General features: G+C 48.2%; 1 protein-coding gene across 1 annotated transcript in view; it reads right to left on the reverse strand.

The window, feature by feature from the left end:
• Window positions 1-20,302, reverse strand: part of ATRN (attractin) — a 176,162-nt gene extending 155,860 nt beyond the window's left edge. Inside the window, exon 1 of the mRNA XM_056855209.1 lies at window positions 20,109-20,302. Within this exon, the coding sequence (XP_056711187.1) occupies window positions 20,109-20,302 (194 nt within the window). The remainder of the gene's footprint in view (window positions 1-20,108) is intronic.
• Window positions 20,303-24,206: the final 3,904 nt, after the last annotated feature.

The raw sequence follows: 24,206 nt of genomic DNA on the forward strand, positions 1-24,206 counted from the left end.
AAACAGAGAAGAGGGTAAACTAGATTTCTTAACGCAAAAGTAGCAAAGCCCAGAAAATACCAGAGAGAATTTCCAGTCCAACACTTTTTTTTAAGTGTTAATCCTCAAAACTACACCTTCATAAATATTTTAGACATGGAGCAGAAATAACCTTCACTTCACCCAAAACTAGAACTCCTTCTCTTCTAACTTCCTTAAGAAGAAAACCAATTTGTAGGATTGCAAACACAGCAATTCACAGTAAGACTGCTAATACATCTACACATAAAGTGCTTCAAATGGGCTCCAATGGATCTGCTGCCTTAGCGGAGGCCTTTTCCTCTGGCTGAAGGCGATTGCCCTAATGCAAGAGACTCTAAACCTTCCACCAGAAGGAAGTGCCTCTACTAGCACAACAGATTTGCAAAATCTAACCTCTGGCATTCAATGCAGCGCTTCAGATAAGCCATCTCAGCAAAGACAATATCCCCTGGAAAGCAAGACAGTGCCATGCCCCATATTGCACAGAGGACATAGCGGTTTCCCATAAAGCCACCTCACAAGTTGAAGGCGAAGTAGTAGATGAAGGAGAAGAAATAGAAGTAGAAGCAGAGTTGGTTTTTATACCCTACTTTTATTTACCTTAAGGAGTATCAAAGTGTCTTACAACCACAATCCCTTCCTCTCCCCACAACAGGTCCCTTGCGAGGTAGGTGGGGCTGAGAGAGTTTAGAGAGATCTGTGACTAGCCCAAGATCACCCAGCTGGCTTCATGTGGAGGAGTGGGGAATCGAACCCAATTCTCCAGATTAGAGTCCGCCGCTCCTAACCACTACGCCATGCTGGAACCAGGCATTTCCTGTTCACATCTCAGCCTCTCAATCAATGACTAAAATGGGAAGCACTTGTGTGGCAAACGCAGAAGTAGCCGTGCTGAACCCAAGACACGGACAATCTAGCCAAGTCAGCAATCCCAGCGTTTTGTCTGCATCAGTCTCTCTGCTCCCATCTTCTGCCCCACTCTGCAAGACTCGCTATCAGCAAACAGGGGACGGGTCTGGCTGCTGGAGTTATGACTTGCATCTGGGGTTGGCAACTCGGGCATGGGAAGTTGCTAGCGATTTGGGGGGATGGAACCTGGGGAGGGTGGGGTATCATACCATAGAATCCACCCTCCAAAGCAACCATTTGCTCCAGGGGGGTTTATCTCTGTAGCCTGGAGATCAGTTGCCATTCCAGATCTCCAGGCTCTACCTGGAGGATGGCAACCTTGCTTGCACCCTGGGACCATGGCCACAGGCAAGAAGGAGGAAGAGGAGTTGGTTTTTATATGCCGATTTTCTCAACCTTTTTAAGGAGTCTCAAACTGGCTTACCATTTTTTTCCCTTCCTCTCCCCACATCAGACACCTTGTGAGGTAGGTGAGGCTGAGAGCGCTTAAAGAGAACTGTGATTAGCCCAAGGTCACCCAAGGCTTCATGTGGAGGAGTGGGGAAACCAACCTGGTTCACCAGATTAGCATCCGCTGCTCATGTGGAGGAGTGGAGATTCAAACCCGGTTCACCAGATTAGAGTCTGCAGATCATGTAGAAGAGTGGGGAATCAAATCTGGTTCTCCAGATTAGAGTCCACCGCTCTTAACCACAACACCACACTGGGACAGTGCAAACGGGTCCTTAACAGAAGCAGAGCTGAAGCAGTTTGAAGTACCTTGGGGGGGGAAAACATGGAATTAACAGCCCGACGGGAGACACTGGCAGAAGGAATCCTAATTAGCAACCAAGGAAGGGATGATTAATAACGTGTCTCAGACAGGCAAAATCCATTTCCAAACTGCAGGTAACAAGCTCATTATTTAAACCAACTCACTCTTTGGCCTTTAACTGAATACATATAAACTCCGGTGTTGCCAGAGTTCATGGAGAAGGCTCTTTTCGAAAAGCCCAGAGACGGCGCACGGCTTAAGAACTTTCAGCTCGGCAAATGTACCAGCCATCGCTCACTGTTAAAAGGAAAGGCCAGCAATGGTTTTTGCTTCATATATGACATATTCCCTATTGACAGTGGCAGAGCAAAAATAATGCTCTATATTTGAAGTTCACCGAAGGTGGCGTTTTAATACGCAAGCTATCCAACATCACAGCTCAATAAAAAAAAAAACAGATGTCGTCTTCAGGCTACGTGCAAAGAAGCAAACAGGACAGAATAGTGATTCGGTCTTCCTCTTTCCATGTTTATTGTTCAGGGATCCCATGGGAAGGGGGAATTCCAGCATATTCCAGCAGTGGAGTGGAAGTCCAGGTTCTCCCAGATCCTGGTCCGGGGGGGAGCTGTCTGAGCTCCCCCCCTTGGCACTAGAAAACGTGAAAAGAGGATGGGTGAATCAGTGCTGTATTCCGCTTATCTGCTCAGAGGTAAACCACAAACATGATTTATTTTTATCAAGGAGCCACAGTTTAAAGATGACATCTGCGGCACAGGACGTATCGAGATAGTGCTGCTTTACTGAGCCAGGCCCCAACCTGGATGGCCCAGGCTAGCCTGACCCCCTCCAATCTCGGAAGCTAAGCCATGCCGGCCCTGATAAGTCCTTGGATGGGAGACCAACAAGAAGTCCAGGGTTACTTCTCAGAGGCAGGCAATGGCAAACCACCCATGAACGTCTCTTGACTTGACCTGGATGGCTCAGGCTAGCCTGATCTCGTCAGATCTTGGAAGCTAGGCAGAATTGGCCCTAGTTAGTGCTTGGATGGGAGACCACCAAGGAAGTCCAGGGTCAAGGACGCAGAGGAAGGCAATGGCAAACCACCCCTGAACGTCACTTGCCTTGACCTGAATGGCACAGGCTAGCCCGATCTCGTCAGATCTGGGAAGCTAAGCAGGGCCGGCCTTGATTAGTACTTGGATGGGAGACCAACAAACAAGTCCAGGGTTGCTACTCAGAGGCAGGCAATGGCACACCACCTCTGAACATCTCTTACCTTGACCTGGATGGCTCAGGCTAGCCCGATCCTTGTTAAGAAGAGGAAGCAGCAACAGCCAGTGTGTGTGTGTGGGGGGTGGGATTTCCCCATTCCCGTGACTTACTGACAGGTCCCCTGCTGCTTCTAAACTGAAGAATGGGTAGATCTGAGACCAGTAGCATCTTAGAGACCAACAAGATTTTTTGGGTATGAGCTTTTGAGAGTCCAAACTCCCTTCATCAGGTACCAACAAAGATCATACCCTGAAAGTCCTGTTGGTTTCTAAGGTGCTACTGGGCTTCTGGGTTAGTGGCTTCAACCACCCTCCAGGATTCTAGTGGTACCAATAACAGCACCCTTACCACCCCTCCGGAAGACTAAAAAGGGGCACTGCTTAGACACTGGAACATCAAATGGACTATAGACCAGTGATATTTCTTAAGCAACCATCGCAACTCTTATTTTATACAAGATGTATGTTTGTCGAACCTGCTTTACCCTGTTCTGGGATTCTTTCTCCCCCATTAGCAAGGATTCAGATAGCATTAGGAAAGTGTGAACAGAAAAGCAGACAAACTGGAAACCTACAAGGCCTACAAAACCATGTAATGTTGTGTTTAGCAAACTGATTCACTATCATCTGTAGTCTGAGCAAGAAATCTTGAGCTGCCCCACAATTGAACTTCAGGGCATGGACACAAGATCGCAGTCCTACCCTGGATTGCCCGAACCAACTCCCTGGTTCTGTATTCAGTCACTAATGAGAATTAAAATCCACACCCACTGAAAAAAAACGAACAACCCCATCCAGTGGGTGTTGCTGTAAAAGGTGGTAATTTTAATTCTCAATAGAGACTGAAGACGGAGCCAAGGAGTGAGACCTGTTCTTTAAGCGAACCGGCAGGCATTTAGAAGAGTACCCATGAACACCACAGGGAGAGGGAAATAAATCTACCATCTCCACTTCTGAGGCAATCACTAGATCTTCTGAGATAGCAGCAGGACTCAGCATTTAAGCAGCTTCTCAAGAGTAATCCAGATATCAACTAAAGCTTTGATAACCAGCACAGTCACAGAGGTGTAGAATTCACAGGCCCCTTGCCTATCCAAAAAAAGCAAACCTGAAGTTATTTGTCCGAAGAAGCACATGTCAAGGAACCAAAACGCTTCCAAACACCAACCAGCCTAGCGACTGTCAAGGAATCAAATTTTAATACTGCTTTGTAAACCGACAAGGCTGGGGGAAATGATCAGCATGAACACATAAACAGGGCTGGTGCCAGGCGTTTTTTTGTGCCCTGGGCAAAGCTAACTACTTGCACCCCCACCCCGTTGTTAACCAATTTTCCAAAACAGATGTCTTGTAGAAAAAAATTAAAGCACAAAACCTGAAATTGCTAATTTTAAAAAAATTGTAAAAATAACAGCCCATTTCTGAGGGGGTGGGGTGAACGGCAAGTACGGCACAGCTGAGAAAAACAGGAAAAAGGCTTCCCCCTCATAGGGAGCCAGCTGGGTGAGTTTGGGCTAGTCACAGTTCTCTTAGAGCTCTCTCAGCCTCACCTATCTCACAAGGTGTCTGCTGTGGGGAGAGGAAGGGAAGGAGAGTGTAAGCTGGCTTGATCTTTCTTAAAAAGTAGAGGAAATTGTCATATAAAAACAAACTCTTTTTCTTCTTCCTGTGAGAGAACTATTCCCCTTATCCTTTTGGGGGGGTGCCCAATAGGTTTTCTCCCCCACTACTGCCTGTGCATTAGCCCTGTTTGCTAATTTATAACCCCAGGAGGCAGACCGCAGTGGCTGGTGCCTCTGGGACTCTTGCAAGTGGCAGGGGGAATAGGATATAGAAAACTTTCGATAAGACTTTATATTATATTCTATAGCACTGTTGTGGTAAAGGTAAAGGCGCCTAATGGTAGCACTGGTCCTGCACATGAAGCCACCTTATCCTTTCAGGGGGTAGCCGTGTTGGTTTGCAGTAGAACAGGTAGATTCGTGTCCAGTAGCACCTTCGATTTTGGAAAGATAACCTTTCGGGAGTCAACGCTCCCTTCGTCAAATATCTGTCAAAGGGAGTTTTGACTCTCAAAAGCTGACACTTTGAAAATCCTGTGGATCTCTAAGGTGCCCCTGAAGTCAAATCTAGCTGCTTTATACTGAATCAGACCCTTGCTCCCTAAACCCCATGCAAACACCGCCACGAGAGATGGGCGGGCACCATGTCGGACCAGAGGCTTGGAGGTAACCCTCGAGCCCTTGCTTCCCTTGGTCATCACTGAAACGATCATTTAAATCAGAAGTTCCTCTTCTGTTCTACAGACAGCACAGCTCAGTCAAGAAACGGAACATTTCAAAGGCGCCTGCAGTCCTCACCCTGAATGTTAACTGTCAGTTACTCTCCAGACAAGAAATTTGGCAGCTGTCTCTCTTGAGGAAGCAAAGTGAGCACTGATTTTCACCTCCAGGTTCTGGCTCTTTCAAGCTGGTGTCTTATTTGTACAAAGACTCTGCCTTACGCAGATTAAGAGTTTCTAAGCAACAATTCACTGGGGGGGGGGGGAAGGAGGCAATTCAAATTACCCTCACGCTGACCTTAAGACATTCTTTTTTATTTTACAATTTTTGATCAAAAGGCAAAGAATCATAAGAGTACGGCTATCAGTTATACACACCAAAAACACAGAGCGCTTTATAACACAGATGCCGTCCGAGTGGTTGCAATTCAAAAAGATGTCAAAGGCACCTGTGCAATAGATTTAAAAAATGTATGAAAAGCATGCAAAAGGTTACTACCTGATAAATATCTTTGTCTGCCCACACAAATATCTGTGTCATAAGAACATAAGTACATGAGAAAAGTCCTGCTGGATCAGACCAAGGTCCATCAAGTCCAGCTGTTTGTTCATACAGTGGCCGACCAGGAGCCTCTAGGAAGCCCACAAGCAAGACGACTGCAGAAGCATTTATCCTGCCTGTGTTCCACAGCACCTCATAGAATAGGCATGCTCCTCTGATACTGGAGAGAACATAAGAAAAGCCCTGCTGGATCAAACCAAACCCAAGAACCAAACCCTGTAACATACCTAGATGTCAACTTTGTCCCCATATACACTCAGGCAATACTGTTATGGGACCTATTAATATGAGCGACACCATCCAAGGAACACCCGCTCGCATGTCATCCAATTTATTGTATGCCCTTATGTGGCAAAAACGCCCTTCTACTGCCTACAGTGGGCAAACGTGCCAGTCGCTGGATGAAAAAAAATCAATGAACACAAGTCAGACATAAGAAATCACATCTGGAAACCAGTGGATGGACATTTTAATCACTCTGGACATACTATCACAGTCGTGAAAGCCATTGCCTGCCTCTGCACAGCAACCCTGGACTTCCTTGGTGGTCCCCAATCCAAGTACTAACCAGGACCGACCCTGCTTAGCTTCCAAGACCTGATGTGATCGGGCTAGCCTGGGTAATCTAGGCAGGGCTGAGACAAAGAGAAGTGGTTTGCCATTGCCTGCCTCTGCGCAACAACCCCAGACTTCCTTGGTGGTCTTCCACCAAAGCAAGAACAAGTAGAAGTATAGTTAAGGGCCTGTGGGCCAGGAAGGCCCAGGTTCAAAACCTCCCTCAACCAGTATGCTCACTAGTGCATCTGGGGCCAGTTGCTCTCTCAATCTTACCTCACAGGATTGTTGACACAATAAAACAGGAGGGATGTATCAGCCCTGCGCTCCTTGGACAGACGGCAAGATAAAAATAGACAGATAAGAAGTAAAAAAAAAAACAACTAACAGTCCATAGGGTCTAACCACCACCTCCCTGTTCACAACTGTTGTACTTAAAAATGCAAGATTTGCAGAATCACCAGCAGGAGATGAATCATCATCTTTTCCTTGCTCACCAGCTCCCCAAGGCTGCCAGCCGCTGTCAGAATACAAAACTTCACCTAGTTTGCCTCACTGCAGCGCAGTTTATTGTTTAATCTCCTTTCAGTAGTGAACACATGAATGCATGAAGCTGCCTTCTACTGAATCAGGCCCTCGGTCCAACAAAGTCAGTATTGTCTCCTTAGGCCAGCAGCAGCTCTCCAGGGTCTCAGGCAGAAAAGGGTCTTTCACATCACCTACTTGCCTAGTCCCTTTAACTGGAGATGCCAAGGATTGAACCTGGGACCTTCTGCATGGCAAGCAGAGGCTCTACCACTGAGCCACCACCCCTCCCACACAGTGAGAAGTCATTGAGTCTGCACGGCGTCAGCTGCCATCACATTTAGTCTGCCCTTAAGTGTCAATATTCTCCCAGACTTGCAAGAACAAATACGGTTGAGAACAATCCATTCTCTCACACATCACAAGAGACCTCAAGAATATCCCCACTGAAACAAACGGTTGACGTGTAGGAATAGGGAATCCTTCCAAAATGGGTAGCAACACTTAAGGGGATCTCAGGAAAGAGGCAGAAGGAACCTCCACCCCAACTAGCAGACACAAGGCATCTTTCTCTCCGGCAACAGCACGTTCCTGGACTTGGCGAACACACAGGAGGGGTTCACCAGCTGCGCTCTTGCCAGCACAAAGGCCTTTGCTCTCCGAGACTCAGCTAGAAGAGCGTGCCGAAGGCTGCCCTGCACGACAGATGAGCGCATGCAATCATCTGAAGAGGATCCACCGGAGAGGCGCCGAGAGATACCAAGTTTGCACCCTCTCACTTCCAGCGTCCATTTCTTCTTCCGTCAACTCTTTCACCTGCAAAGTAGGCTTTGGGTAGAAACTTTTTAAAAAATGAAGAAGAAGAGTTGGTTTTTATATGCTGACTTTCTCTACCACTTAAGAAAGTATCAAACTGGCTTACAATCGCCTTCCCTTCCCCTCCCCACAACAGACACCCTATGAGGTAGGTGGGGCTGAGAGAGCTCTAAGAGAACTGACTAGCCCAAGGTCACCCAGTAGGCTTCATGTGTAGGAGTGGGGAATCAAACCCGGTTCACCAGATTACCCTCCGCCGCTCATGTGGAGGAATGGGGAATCAAACCTAGTACTCCAGATTAGAGTCCACAACTCCAAACCACTGCTCTTAATCACTACACTACGCTGGCTAAAGGGGGGAAGCATACAGCATATGAAAACACATGGTTTGGCTGAAGCTTCGACTGCTGGTGGCAGCCAGGCACAGGTAACAGAACCAGGGCTGACTCAAAAAAATTCTGCCGTCTCAGTCACCTGTGGCTTAAGAACTGCAAGAGCATCAAAAAAATCACACTTACTGGAGTTTTCTACCTCAAAGGACACAGTCTACAGAACCATTAGATGCACACCACAATTAACGGAAACATAAAGGATTTGGTTTAATATTAAAAAAATAATGTACTTGCCGTATTTTATTTATTACTTTTCTTCTTATCCAATCTTGGGGAAAGGATTCTGCAACGCCAAAAACACTACATGCGCCAGTGTTACTCTGCGCAAACAAAGTCTAAGATAACACCCATATTTAACTATCTCTCTGGAGCGGCTGGTGCTCTTGTAGTACATATTAAACAACATTTTAATAAGCTCTCACATTTTTTCACACGTTCGTGTCCTGATGTTTAAATGGGAGCACAGTTTCCGTGTGTGAGCCAAGAGGTTTAACCCATAAGATTTCAATTTGTTGCAGGAAATGTTAGAATTCTTTTGTTCCACTAATGATCTGCTAACATGTTCTGGGATCTGAATATAGTACTCGGCATTTTTTTTAGCCAAACCCCCCCCCCCCCACATAATATTCATTTGTAAGAATTCAATTAACTTAATTGCTGTGTGCTTTTTAAAAAATATATCTTCATTTTCTTTTAAAATACTCTAGAATTGTGTGTGTGTAAAGCGCCGACTTATGGCAACCGACTTATGGCAACCACCTAGAAGCAGCTATATCACAGATGCAAATTTTTCTTCACTAGTGAAGAAGGCTGTCGCATGCAAAGGTATCAGTTTAAAGAGAGGTACAGATCAGTGCTAATGAGCTCAGAAATACATCACAGCAAGTTCAGCAGGACCTAAAAAGTGAGCACGGGACTTCACCCTGGGGCATGCAATTGTACATAAAAAGCATGTCTATGCAATCGTAAACAGAAGTAGATCATTCAACACGAGCATGTGACTTGCATCTTACTCCTTTCAAGTTCCAAGCTGCTACAAGCCAACCAGAACTATTTACTATGCACTGGGAATGCAGAAAAAACACACATGGAAAACCCTACACACACACACACACACACACACACACAAAGACCTGACTTCACACAAAGGTATTTTGTGTGGCAACAGATGACACTCCCAATTCTCTCTAGCAAAAAGTTGGATCTGCAACCGGAGAATAAACCAGAATTTGAACTCCATACAAATGCTATATTAAACAGTACCATAAAGGAACCTTTTCCATATGGCCAAGGCACCAATGGAAGAAGGAAATGCGCAGAATATGTAATTTAATCACACGCACACATACACCAACTTCTCATTCTTGCCCCCACCTTTCCTCATCCAGCCTTTCCCCCTGTAGATACTACGCCCTGCCAAATTTAAACACCAGTTCACAGAAATGAAGATTCGATGAAAAGCACTGAGTTAAGAAATGCAAACCCAGTCACTTCCGGAATGAAGGTTCAACCTGAAAAACTCAAAAAAATATGTGGGGCACTTCTGCCTGGAGCGCGCAGCTAATTACCAAGCATAAATGGCCTTACTGTAAAAACTTTTTTCCTAATATCCAGCCAGTACCATTAGATAGATAATTTATTTGCGGCACTTAGCCAGTCAAAACATGATAAAACGGAAAGCATGGACTAATAGATTCTTACAATCAAAGAATTACAATCCGAGTCTTAAAACATTTTTAAAACATTTTAAAAAGGAATTACAGCTGGGACACATCTGTCAATTGCGCTGTTCTAAGGTGACGAATTTTAATTGCTGCTAAACAAAATTTCGCTACCAGAAGAGTGGTTGAAGGATTACCCCCTTGTAGGAGAATCTCAAACCTTTCACCTGCCCTGTCAGGTCTCAATCTCGATAAGAGGGGCACAATAAACTTCGAACTGGGTAATCCAGCCAGTACCTTTCCGCCCATTATTTAAACCCATTATTGCGACTCCTATGCCAACAGGAACAGCTCCCTGCCCTCCTCTAAGTGACAGCCCTTCAAATACTTAAAGAAAGCAATCGTGTCCCCCCTCAACCTCCTCTTCTCCAGACTTCTTCATACAGTGTGACCTGCATCCAACTTCAAAGCACTTTGTTATTCATGGGAAAAAAGGGGAAATAATTGAACACTCGAGGAGACCTTCTTCTAACTTTCAGGGCTGCAGCCGCAATGTGAGAAAAACCCAAATGCACTATACAAAAACAATCAGTAAGCATGCAAGTTCTGGCAACAGAGCTGTGTCATAAAAAATGAAAAATGCAAACCTGAAAACATCCTAAGTGGGTGCTTTTGTTATTTGGCTGCATTAGTCATGAACAAAAAAAGACACCGGACATTAAAAGCTTCTTTTTTGTAAAAAAACACCGTACACCTCAGAATTCATATCTAAGTTTGCTAGAACCGTGTCTGCGCTCTGAAAAGGCTCAGAAGTTACAAAGAGCCTTTTTGCGGGCTAACAGGTACATAAAGTGGAAAGCCAGATGTAGATGAGTCACTTCCGAAGCACAAAGCCCTCCAGCACCACTGATTTGTAGACAGCCCTTCCCAGGAATGGAAAAAGACAGCCAATGTCCCACCTAGACTAGAGTCATATCCAAGCTATAAAATTAAAGAAGAAGAGGAGTTGGTTTTTATACACTGGCTTTCTCTACCACTTAAGGGAGACTCAAACAGGCTTACAATCTCCTTCTCTTCCCCTCCCCACAACAGACATTCTGTGAGGTGGGTGGGGCTGAGAGAGTGTGACTACCCCAAGGTCATCCAGCTGATTTCATGTATAGGAGTGGGGAATCAAACCCAGTTCTCCAGATCAGAATCCACTGTTCAAACCATTGCTCTTAACCACTACACCATGCATCTTCCAGACAGGATGACCCACAGGGGATGGGCAAAGAGGAGATTATTTAACCCTTGAACGCAAGGGAGAAGCTCTCTCTCTCTGAAAGTCATTCTCCATCTTACTGAAAGACAGTCTAAGCAGACTCCATCTTGAGCATATGTAGTTGAACAAAGAAGCCCCCAATACCGAGAACGAGGGTTGCCAACTCCAGGTTGGGAAATTCTTGGAGATTTGGGGGTGGAACCTAAAGACGGACCTCAACAGAGTATAATGCCATAGAGTTCACCCTCCAAAGCAGCTGGTTTCTCCATGGGAACTGAGCTCTGTTTTCTGGAAATCAGTTGCTATTCTGAGAGAGCTCCAGGGCCCCCCGCTGGAGGTTGGCAAGCCTACCAAGATAGGTAATGGATTATTTCTAAATGCTTGCAACTCTAAGATGAGATGGCACACCATATTTAACATCAGTTAGGGTATATACAGAGTCAACGTTTGTGTGTGTTGATGGCGACCCTATGAATCAATGTCCTCCTAAATGTCCTATCTTTGACAGCCTTGCTCAGATCTTGCAAACTGAGGGCTGTGGCTTCCTTTATAGAGTCAATTTATCTCCTGTTGGGTCTTCCTCTTTACCTACTCACCGCAACTCTTCCTAGCTAAAGCCAAAGTTTAGAAGACTGCATATTATCCCTATGCAGAGGGGCTGTGGCTCAGTGGTAGAGCATCTGCTTGGCATGCAGAAGGTCCCAGGTTCAATTCCCGGGCATCTCCAGTTAAAGAAACCAGGAAAGTAGGTGATGTGAAAGACCTCAGCCTGAGACCCTGGAGAGCAGCTGCCAGTCTGAGTAAACAATAGTAATTTTGATGGACTTATTCAGTATAAGACATCATGTCTTCATGTGTATGCATATTATCCCTCCCCTCCTTTGGTTTTTATCCTGACTCAGTCTGATTAATGTCCTAGTGCACATATCTTCTAATTAAACATCTTTATACTTTGAATGTTTGCAACTTCTGTACACACATTATGCCCAATGTAAAGGCTAAGGGATCAAGTCAGACTTGAACCTGCAAAGACAGCAGGAAAGACCTTAGGTTTTACCCACCAACACACCTGCATGCTAACACAGACATCTCACCATGCATGCCCTTGAAGGAAGAGAGCCCGGTCCTCATGGGTCAACTGAATCCTCAGTTTCTCATTTGACCTTCAATTACAGCATAATTAATCTCACAGTGTTTTATGAGCTAGCAAATGTATTGCAAATAGGTATTTTATAGACCACAGACAACTACATCAGATGACAGGATAGGGAAGGCTAGCACTACGTATTCACATAAACGCTGAATGACATATTTCAGTGACTTCAGGTGAAAACTGAATAGAAGAGTGCTGAGAACCACATACGTAAAGACACCCAGTGTGGTGCAGCAGTTAAGAGTGGTGGTTTGGAGTGGTGGACTCTGATCTGGAGAGCCTGGTTTCATTCCCCACTCAGCCACATGAGCGGCAGAGGCTAATCTGGTGAACTGGATCTGTGCCCCACTCCTCCACATGAAGCCAGCTGGGTGACCTTGAGCTAGTCACACACTCTCAGCCCCACCCACCTCACAGGGTGTATGTTGTGCGGAAGGGAAGGTGACTGCAAGCCAGTTTGATTCTTCCTTAAGTGGTTGAGAAATATGGCACATAAAAACCAACTCCTCTTCTTTTGCCAATTTCCCCTGTCCTGTACTATAAAGCCCTCGCCTACCACGCTGCCTGGTAGTGCCAGAAATGCTCCCCCGACTTGACCTTACAGATAACAGCACTCTGGCCTCCTGCCAACAACTGACCTGAGGGAACCAGGCCCATGAACCCATCCTGGATGCCTCCTCATTTCACATCAGAACCACCTAGGGAACGCCACAGAGATCCGGCGCACTGTACTGTTTTCTTGCGTGGCACTACCCTACTTCCCTTTCGCCCACACACAGAGAGCACCGCACTCCTTTCACCTCACCGGCCCGTTTCACAGACGCCTGGCCACCACGCAGCCCCTTCTCTCTGAGGAGAATTACATCTCCAGACCCAACTCCAGACTCTCCCCTTGACTCCTAGACTGATGAATCATAAGATATATTTTTGATTATTCATGAAGGTAGCCCAATCGATCATCTGATTCGTCTGGTCCCCAGGGCAAATTATCCCATAACTAAAGCATGCTCAAAAGATGCCTCTCCTCAGACGCGTTTCAGAAAAGAGATTCCTCAGCCATTTTGAACTATTATTGTTTGCCTGCTTTCAATTTAAATCCAGTGCTTTAAACAGCCAAGCAAATTGCTCTGCAGAACTGCTTCAGGAAGCTCTTCTTCACTGCATCCTTAGACTGACCATCCCCCGGCAGCTCTGGCAACACCAACCACATAGTCACATGAACACATGAAGCTGCCTTATACTGAATCAGAGCCTTGGTCCATCAAGGTCAGTATTGTCTATTCAGCGGCTCTCCAGGGTCTCAGGCAGGGCTCTTTCACATCACCTACCTGCCTAGTCACTTTAACTGGAGATGCCAGGGACTGAACCTGGGACCTTCTGCATGCCAAGCAGATGCTCTACCACTGAGCTATGGCCACTGCGGGCTTGCCAGCTACAGCAGCCACCACCACCCCATCCCAATCTGGGCTGGCGAGCTTGCTGCAGGCTCGCCAGCAGAGGCCACCGTCGCCCCCTCTCAATCTGGGCTGGCAAGCCCACTGTGGGCTCGCCAGCCAAGGCTGCCACCCCCCTCCCCACTCCTGATCTGGACTGGCAAGGCATAGCCTGGCCGAGTGACATGTCATATCCAGCTGTCATAACAAATGAGTTCAATGCCCCTGGTGCAGGGTTTTCAAGGCAAGAGCCGTTCAGAGGTGGTTTGCCATTGCCTGCCTCTGTGTAGCAACCCTGGACTTCCTGGCGTCTTCCATGCAAGCACTAACCTGGGTTGATCCTGTTTAGTTTCTGAGATGTGACGAGATCAGGCAAGCCTGGGCCATCCAGGTCAGAGCAAGCCACTGCTTTATCCCACAGAGCTGGGTCTAGCCCTCCACTCTGCTCCCGCTGCTTTGAGCCTCCTAAGAAGCTGCACGCTCTGCGGACCCTTCTGCACCAAATCCAGGCCAGGACTCTTCTGCGCTGAATCCAGAGTCTCCCTCTGTGAAACCCTGAAGTCCAATCCACCGGCTGGCCTCGCTTGCCTCCAATCAGCCAGCCCTGGCATGCATGGCATGGGCAGGTGCAGGGCCAGGAAGCCGCGGCCTGTCACTGGCAACCTCATCCTCCACTCGTCTCATCCGCCTTTGTCCAGCCATTGCCAGCCTAGTCTGTCCAGACTTACAGGCTGCACTGCAGCCGTTCCACAAACGTCTCCCGTGCCCAAGCTCAAGAAGAAGAAGAAGCAGAGTTGGTTTTTATAGGCCGACTTTTTCTACCACTTAAGGGAGACTCAAACCGGCTTACAATCACCTTCCCCTCCCCACAACAGACACCCTGTGAGGTAGGTGGGCTGAGAGAGCTCTAACAGAGCTGTGACTTGCCCAAGGTCACCCAGCTGGCTTTGTGTGTAGGAGTGGGGAAACCAGCCCAGTTCACCAGATTAGCCGCCACTCATGTGGAGGAGTGAGCAATCAAACCCGGTTCTCCAGATCAGAGTCCACTGCTCTTAACCACCACGCTGGCTCAGGGGGTTAAAAAAAAAGAAAAAACCCTACCCCTCAGTGAAATAACTTCTGCTCCTGAAGAACCAGATTCGAGTCCAGCAGCACCTTAAAGAAGAACAAGATTTCCAGGGTTTAAGCTTTTGAGAGTCAAAGTTCTGACAAAAGAAGAGTTGACTTTTGAAAGCTTATACCCCGGATATCTTGTTGGTCTCTAAGTCGCTGGGTACCCAAGGTTGGGTGGAAAAGGCAAAATAATAATAGAGAAATATATTTTATTTTAAGGCGCCTTAAAATAAAATATATTTCTCTATTATTATTTTGTCTTTCCCACCCAACCTTGGGTACCCAGCTTTTGGTTTTTTATGGTTGGGTTTCTCCCTTTTCCCCCTTGCTCCTGTTCTCAAATCTTGCTTTTCTACTGCAGACCAACACGGCTACCTTCTGGGCTTGGAGCAGGGATCACTGGAGTTGTGGGGGGGAAAGTAGTTGTGAATTTCCTGCATTGTGCAGGGGGCTGGACTAGATGACCCTGGTGGTCCCCTCCAACTCTATGATTCTACCCACCTGGAACTAACTTCAGCCCCTCTTTATCAGATAATCTCAAGCAGGACAGCCCTCTGAGCCTGAACCGAAGGGAAGCACCAGGAAACAGCTCTTCCACTGTTCAACTCCGGCAAGTCAAAACCACCACCAGGCAGAGAGGCACTGGGAGAAAGAAATCAATTGGTTCTTTCGAGACGCCCATGAACCATAAATTAGCAGCAGGTGCCTGTGGGTAGACAGGCTACTAAAAATGTTTATAGATTAGCAATTTGTGTGGGCTTCGTTAACCAGGCTGCTGTAACCAGGACATTGCAGAGCGCTCTGTCCCTCCCCACCGGCCACCCCACATGTTTTCTATCACAGGTCCCCCACAGCTAACGAAACAGTAAAATGCTCAGCCCAGATCGGCTCTGTAGGAACGGACACACCTTGTTATTGCCAGGCCGTCAGGTTCCTTCACACAAAGACATCCCCATGTAGCTTCCTATCTGCCTTCGCCAGAGAAACACCCAAGCCAAAATATCTGCTCCGTGCACATGCTTGCTTTGGCAGCTGGGAGACAACCACTGGCATCTCTGCGCCATCCTTTCCTCTGGCCAGCTCGCCCTGTTAACTTATTATCTTCCTTGTACTAGCCTATGCATGTACAAGAGAAATCTGAACCCACCACTTCTACCAACCCAACCCCATGAAGCTACCTGACAGCAAACTGCTCAGGGAAGTCCCAACAGCATTTTCTGGACCACAGTCCTGATTCTGGCTCATTACTACCGCAGAATTTTTTCATACCTATCTTGGCCGGGCCTGCCTTCAAAAGCTGCCATGGGTACAGAAAGTCTCACCCCACTTTTCTGCTGTAATCTCTTACTTTCCCTATTCTTGTCAGAGCACCTGGAAATCTATGCGCCACAAGGACACACATCATGCAGTGGCTAGTATGGAGAATTGGGAAGTCCCTGGATTTTGAGCTCATCGTCTCTCCCCGGATGCCGAACCCTTACTCAAAAGCCTTCCAATTCATAATTTAGTTTTGATACAGCATTTCAGACTACTCCAGATACACACCTGCCAGAAACTTCTTACAGTAACTCTGTAGGGTAGAGTCAATATTGTTGTGACACGTTGCTGACGGAGAGACCAGAGATTTCACTGAGCCACCTGGCGAATTCATGGTAAGGGGGGGGGGGGGGAGAAACCTGATTCACCGCTCAGTTCCCTATGCCATAGCATTATACAAATGGCTAAAACTTTAGCAAATACATCTCCCATTTCTTCCCTTATTGCGCAGAGGAGCCGTTTTTAATCAAAATTACTAAAAAGCATACTAGAAACCAAGCAAATATTTACGGAAGTCAGTGGACATGGACTTTAACGCTTGCGAGGACTGCGATTAACCTTCAACCTGACTAAAGAAATAAACAGGAACTTCACCCTCACTACTCCAATCCCTCACCAACCTCGACAGAACCCACACTAGATATAGTTTTCAAGAAAGATGCCAAGTCCAAGTTATAAGAACATAAGAAAAGCCCTGCTGGATCAGACCAAGGCCCATCAAGTCCAGCAGCCTGTTCACACAGTGGCCAACCAGGTGCCTCCAGGAAGCCCACAAACAAGATAACTGCAGCAGCACCATCCTGCCTGCGTTCCAAAGCACCTCATAGAATAGGCATACTCCTCTGATCCTGGAGAAAATGGGTATGCATCATGCATCCATTTTTACTAGTAGCCATGGATGGCCCTCTCCTCCATGAACATGTCCACTCTCCTCTTAAAGCCTTCCAAGTTGGTTATGTTGTCATAAGTTACAGGTAATATTCAGACCTGATGTTTAGGCTGCCACTGATGAGCCACTCTTAAATAAACCCTACCATTATTTAGATGTTGTGCTTTAGATAATTACTGTGCCTGTGTTTGTTTTTTACATTACAGCAGTTCCACCGGACTTATTATATTTCATTACCCTTCTTTTTCGGTCAAAACTGGCTTCCAAAACAGCACAGAGGGATTTTAAAAACCAACAAAACAAGCTGCATTAAATGCAAACACCCCATACACAGGTAGTCATTTTATTCATTGCTACTGTTGTGTGGAGTGAGGCCTTGACCACTGGTGTAGCTCTTGGCTCTGCACACAGAAGGTCCCAAGTTCAGTCCCCAGTATCCTCCCCTAAAAAAAAGTCAACAGGTGATGAAAAAGATCTCTACACCTCAGACCCTGAACAGACAGCATTGAGCAACACAGCTCAATGGACTCAGTATGAAGCATCTTCATATGTTTATACATATAAAATTGAATAGAAAGGGGCTGTGGGTCAGTGGTAGAGCATCTGCTCGACATGCAATGGATGGCCCCAGGTTCAGTCCCTGGCATCTCCAGTTGGAAAGGCCAGGCAGTAGGAGATGTTAAAGACCTCCACCTAAGACCCCATCCCTGGAGAGCAGCGGCCAATCAGTGAAAACATCTGACCATGACAGAGCAAGAATCTGGCCACTATGCCAAGGTTTATTGGGGGAGGTAGGATTTGAGACTAAAAAGCAGAGTAAGAGCATTGCAATTGAATGAGACACGCCACAACATAAAAGGCACTTTTAAAATCAGGGTTGCCCACTCCATGTTGAGAAATCCCAGAATATTTGGAGCCTGGGGAAGGACGGTTTTGGGGAAGGACCTCAGTGGGCTATAATGCCATAGGGCCCACCCTCCAAAGCACCCTTTTTCTCCAGGGGGAACTGATCTCTGTCGCCTGGACATCAGATATAATTCAGGGAGATCGCCAGGCCCCACCTGGAGGTTGGCAACCCTATCCAAGTGTTACAATGCCAGTGTGCTGTAACAGGTATTGTGTGAAACTAGGCTGCAGATAACAGCGCCTCTAATTGGACACCCCTGCTGTAGAATCCACCCTCCAAAGCAGCCCTTTTCTCCAGTGAACAAATGAACATATGAAGCTGCCTTCTACTGAATCAGACCCTCGGTCCATCAAAGTCAGTATTGTCTACTCAGACTGGCAGCAACTCTCCAGGGTCTCAGGCAGGGGTCTTTCACATCACCTACTTGCCTGGTCCCTTTAACGGGAGATGCCATGGATTGAACCTGGCACCTTCTGCATGCCAAGCAGATGCTCTACCACTGATCCACAGCCCCTCCCCAGTCCCTCAAGATCAATATTGTCTACTCAAACTGGCAGCAGCTCTCCAGGGTCCCAGGTAGAGGTCTTTCACATCACCTACTACCTGGTCTTTTTAACTGGAGATTCTAGGGAATGAACCTGGGGCCTTCTGCATGCCAAGCAGATGCTGTGCCTCTGAGCCACAGCCCCTCTCCATGGCTCTCCAGGGTTTCAGGCTAAGGTCTTTCCCATCAACTAGCGCCTGGTGCTTTTCAACTGGCGATTCTGGGGATCGAACCGGGGGCCTTCTGCACGCCAAGCAGAGGCTCTACCCCTGAGCCACAGACCCTCCAAAGGTAGGATTCCATAGGTCTGCCCCGCTGGCAGCAGCGCCTTCTGCTAGCACAAGGCACCTTCCCTTGATGTAAGAGGGTTGATTGAACGCAGAACGATGGAACGCAGAACGCCTGGCTCTTTGTCATATTCCACACAGTGATGATGCTCTTATTGTCAGGGCTATTCATCCCAATGCAGAGGAAGCCCATCCAAAGCCACACGAACACATGAAGCTGCCTTATACTGAATCAGACCCTCGGTCCATCAAAGTCAGTATTGTCTACTCAGACCGGCAGCGGCTCTCCAGGGTCTCAGGCAGAAAAGGGTCTTTCACATCACCTACTTGCCTGGTCCCTTTAACGGGAGATGCCAGGGATTGAACCGGGGACCTTCTGCATGCCAAGCACATGCTGTACCACTGAGCCACAGCTCTCCAGGGTCTCAGGCAGAGGTCTTTCACATCACCTACTTGCCTGGTCCCTTTAACCAGAGATGCCGGGGATTGAACCTGGGACCTTCTGCATGCCAAGCAGATGCTCTGCCACTGAGCCACAGCCCCACTCCATGGCTCTCCAGGGTCTCAGGCCGAGGTCTTTCCCATCACCTCCTTGCCTGGTTCCTTTAACTGGAGTTGCCAGGGATTGAACCTGGGACCTTCTACATGCCAAGCAGAGGCTCTACCACTGAGCCACGGCCCCTCTCCATGGCTCTCCAGGGTCTCAGGCAGAGGTCTTTCCCATCACCTGCCTAGTCCTTTTAATTGGAGATACCGGGGATTGAACCTGGGACCCTCTGCATGCCAAGCAGATGCTCTACCACTGAGCCACAGCCCCTTCCCACCCTTGGTCCATCCAAGTCAGTATTGCCTACTCGGACTGGCAGCGGCTCTCCAGGGTCTCAGGCAGAGGTCTTTCCCATCACCTGCTTGCCTGGTCCCTTTAGCTGGAGATGCCGGGGATTGAACCTGGGACCTTCTGCATGCCAAGCAGATGCTATACCACTGAGCCACAGCCCCACTCCATGGCTCTCCAGGGTCTCAGGCCGAGGTCTTTCCCATCACCTCCTTGCCTGGTTCCTTTAACTGGAGTTGCCAGGGATTGAACCTGGGACCTTCTACATGCCAAGCAGAGGCTCTACCACTGAGCCACGGCCCCTCTCCATGGCTCTCCAGGGTCTCAGGCAGAGGTCTTTCCCATCACCTCCTTGCCTGGTCCCTTTAACGGGAGATGCCGAGGATTGAACCTGGGACCTTCTGCACGCCAAGCAGATGCTCTGCCAATGAGCCAGGGCCCCTCCCCTGATCTCTGTCGCCTGGACATCAGCTGTAATCCCAAAACATCTCAAGGCCGCCCCTGGAGGGTGGCAACCCTATTTTAACACACACACCCCATTGCCCACAAAGCGCCCCGCCTGTTCCCCCCTCCCCCCAGGGATCTCCCCCCTCCCTCCCTCCCTCCGCCCCCGCCTCACCGGAAGCGCCCCCCGCAGTGCTGGCACTGGTCGCCCACCCAGCCGGGCCGGCACTCGCACTGGCCGGTGCCGGGCTGGCAGCGCCCTCCGTTGGCGCAGGGCTTGTCGCACTCCTTCGCCTCCGCCGAGGCGGCCGCCGGGGCCAGCAGGAGGGCGAGGGCGCCCAGCAGGAGCGGGAAGGCGGCGGCCCTCATCATCGCCGGCCGCCTCCGGCAGCGTCGCCCCATCGCCTCAGCTCAGGCGGCGGCTGTGAGGGGCTCGGCGGTCAGTCCGCCGCGGCTGGCGCACGGACGGTGGCCGGCGAGGGCCTCCCGCTGCGGCGCGGCCTCCCGGGAGCGACGGTGGCCGGGCGAGCTCATCCCCTCCCGCGCGCTAAGCTTCGCTTTCTGTTTTCCCCCACGAAGGCGGGGGGGGGGAGAGAAAAGGTCGTCGCTCCGCCCCGGCGCGTCCCTCGGGGATGACGTCACGGGCAGAGGGCGGGGGGAGGAGGAGGCGCCCATAGAGACGAGGCGAAGCGAGAGCGGGGACGAACGGATCCGTCGGCCCGGCCTGCCTGTCTAGCCGCACCCAGAAAACCATAGAGGAGGGGAGAGGGCGGGGGAGAGGCGTGGCGGTATCCAGGGCGACCGGCGGAGCGGGAGGGGAGGAGGGCGTGGCCTGCGGCTGCTGAACGGTAGACGTCACGCCTTGGGAGGCGCTGTCCCCGCCCCGCACGCCCAGTGGAGCCCTCAGAAGTGGCAAAGGCAGAAGTTCAACCGGTGCAGCCGGAGGAGAAAGGGGGGGGAAACACTCTGTCCTTTTCACGCAGGTTTAATGCAATGTTATTTATCAGGGAGGTAGGGTTGCCAACCTCCAGGTACTATTCAAAAAATGTAAATTCAACTGTAAATTGGTAGTATTCAAAAATCACAGATGTAGGCTAATGATTCACTTATAACAATATTTATAAATATAATTTCCTCAGATTGCACTATTGCTTCATAGCGCCTTTTCAATCAACAAAATTAAATGTACAGTTTTATATATACAACAAGGCAAAATTCATAAAAAATCAAATTCAACAGAAATTAGCAATTGACTTGTGGTGTCACATGAAAGAAAGACATCACAAGTCAATTGCTAATTTCTGTTGAATTTGATTTTTTATGAATTTTGCCTTGTATATATAAAACTGTACATTTAATTTTGTTGATTGAAAAGGCGCTATGAAGCAATAGTGCAATCTGAGGAAATTATATTTATAAATATTGATATAAGTGAATCATTAGCCTACATCTGTGATTTTTGAATAAAACCTCCAGGTACTAGCTGGAGATCTCCCGCTGTTACAACTGATCTCCAGCCGATAGAAAGCAGTTCCCCTAGAGAAAAGGGCCGCTTTGGCCATTGGACTCTATGGCCTTGAAGCCCTACCCCAACCCCCGCCCTCATCAAGCTCCCCCCCCCCAAAATCTCCAGGTATTTCCCAACCAGGAGCTGGCAACCCTACAGGGGGGTTTGATTGACCTGACCTAGGCTGTTAATGGAGGTCATTGATACAAAGGGCTGCCATGAGTCAGACCCCACTTGACAGCACTTAACACACTTACGGACTACCATGCCATGAAAAGGGTCAGTTGCCATTATCACACATTAAGGATCCAGCATGGTTTAGCGGTTAGAGCATCGGACTCGGATCAGTGGGAGACCCGGGTTCGAATCCCCCCTCTTGCCATGGAAGCTCACGGAGTGACCTTGGGCCGGTCATGCATTCTCAGCCTAACCTAGCTCACAGGGTGGTTGTGATGATAAAATGGAGGAGAGGAAAACTGCTTTGGGTCCCCATTGGGGGAGGAGAGACAATGAAATAAATAAAGAAACCTTCTATTAAACAGATAGGATACCTTTCTTCAGTTCTGTTGGCAACGCTAGGAAGCGAGCTTATCCTGCACCACGCATGCCAGGGGGCACTTCGCCTTTTGGAGTTTTGCCAGGCAGCTGTTAACAGTGCAAGAATTGGGTGCGCCTTGTTTTTTTTTGTGAGGAAGCGGTTTCAGTTTTTTTTGGGCTTTGATTTACTAAGCACAAGCAAAAAACAAACAAACAAGGAGCAAATTCCCTATTCAGAATTTGAAAAAAGCAAATCAGTGTTCAGGAAAAGTAACACAAATATATTTGTTGTGACATTTTTACCCTGCTTTTCTCCCCAGTGAAGACCCAAACTTGCCTCCGAGATCATTCTTTCCCCCAGCACTGTATAAATAGATGTATTTCAACATAAAAGATAAATGTAATCTATCAGTACCTCACATAAAACAAATTACCCCCATAAATTGACCTCTGTTCAGAACAGTACTGGCTATTTATCAATCAGTTAACCTGTGTAACTTACTCGCTGCATTTTGTAATGTGTCATACTAACACTTATACTTCTCTCAGCATTGTTTTGGCTCTATTTTCAGATTTCTGCCCGCTTTCAGATTTTTGCAATTCAAAATTGTTGCAATTTAGGTTTGCCACCTCTAGGCTGGAAAATTCCTGGAGATTTGGCAGGCAGAGCCTGCGGAGGGCATGGTTTGGGGAGGGAAGAAAAAGAAGAAGAGTTTTTCTACCTTTAAGGAGTCTCAAAGCAACTTACAATATCCTTCCCCTCCCCACAACAGACACCTTGTGAGGTAGGTGGGACTGAGAGAGTTCAGAGAGAACTGTGACTACCCCAAGGTCACCCAGCTGGTTTCAAGTGGAGGAGTGGGGAATCGAATCGGTTCTCCAGATCAGAGTCCGCCACTCATGTGGAGGAGTGGGAATTAAAACCTGGTTCTCCAGATTAAAGTCCACTGCTCTTAACCACTACACCACGCTGGCTCTTAGGGAGACCTCATTGGGAAATAATGCCATAGAGTCCACTTTCCAAAGCAGCCATTTTCTCCAGGGAAACTGATCTCTGTCATCTGGTGATCAGCTATCATTTTGGGAGATCTCTAGCCACATGGAAATTGGCAACCATATTTACTGGATGTCCTGTCCTGTTGATTGTATTATATTGACTTACATTGTGTAATCTGCCTTGACTCTCAGGGAAAAAGATGGACCATACATAGCATGGATATTATTTTATTTGCTTCATTTATACCCTGTCTTTCACTCCAGTGGGAACCCTCCACCGGCCTCCATCTTTCCTCCTTCTGTCTTCACAACAGCCCTCTGAGGTAGGTGGGGCTGAGCATGTGTGGCCAGTCCACGGTCACCCAGCAAGCTTCCTTGGCAGAGCGTGGATTCGAACCTGGGTCTCCCAGATACTAGTCAGACACTCTTACATGGTGTAACTACTACACCATGCTGGGTGTCAATAAAAATAAAATACATAAACGACAGTTTCTCTCTTTTTGCTGCCGTCCTTTGCTTACTGCCTCCTGCAAGCATTTTGAAATTTTGGCCAAATGTCGCCTTGCTGGCGTCTGCTCGATAAGTCAGCAGGCACAGACGACATTGATTTGGATGGTTTCCTTCGGCCTAGGACTTGAGCATTCTCGGCTTACAGCACAAACAACCTCGCAGACAGCTCTTGTGAGCGTCGGCCGGCTCGCTCGTTTGGAAGGAGAAGCACCATCTACCCTGCTCCCATGCCAGGCGCCCTTGTGCCAGCTTCAGCGTTCTCCCTCAGCGCCTCTTCTGCTCTCGAGGGTTGGATCTGCCAGCCACTCTCCCCGATAATTGTTTTCTGCTGCCAACACCTGCTCCCTTTCCAGACCCAAGGGGTCCGCGTGACACATCCGGCGGCGCTGGGATAATTCCAGCAGAATATTTCGCACCACAGGAATGCTGCTGGAATTATTCTGGTATAGAAATGGCAGTGGCAAAGAAAGCATATTCAGCCAGTGCTCCGTCAACTGCACTGGCTCCAGCTGGAGCATCGGCTCAGATTCAAGGTGCTGGTTTTGACCTTTAAAGACTTACACAGTCTGGGACCTTTGTATCTTCGGGACGGCCTCTCCTGGTATACCCCCCGAAGAGCGCTACGATCTGCTGATAACAACTTACTGGAGGTCCCCATCCCTAAGAGTGTGCGGCTGTCCTTGATGAAAGCCAGGGCCTTTTCGGCCCTGGCTCCAGCCTGGT

Source organism: Euleptes europaea, chromosome 9 (genome assembly GCF_029931775.1).
Source record: "Euleptes europaea isolate rEulEur1 chromosome 9, rEulEur1.hap1, whole genome shotgun sequence".
Lineage (NCBI taxonomy): Eukaryota > Metazoa > Chordata > Lepidosauria > Squamata > Sphaerodactylidae > Euleptes > Euleptes europaea.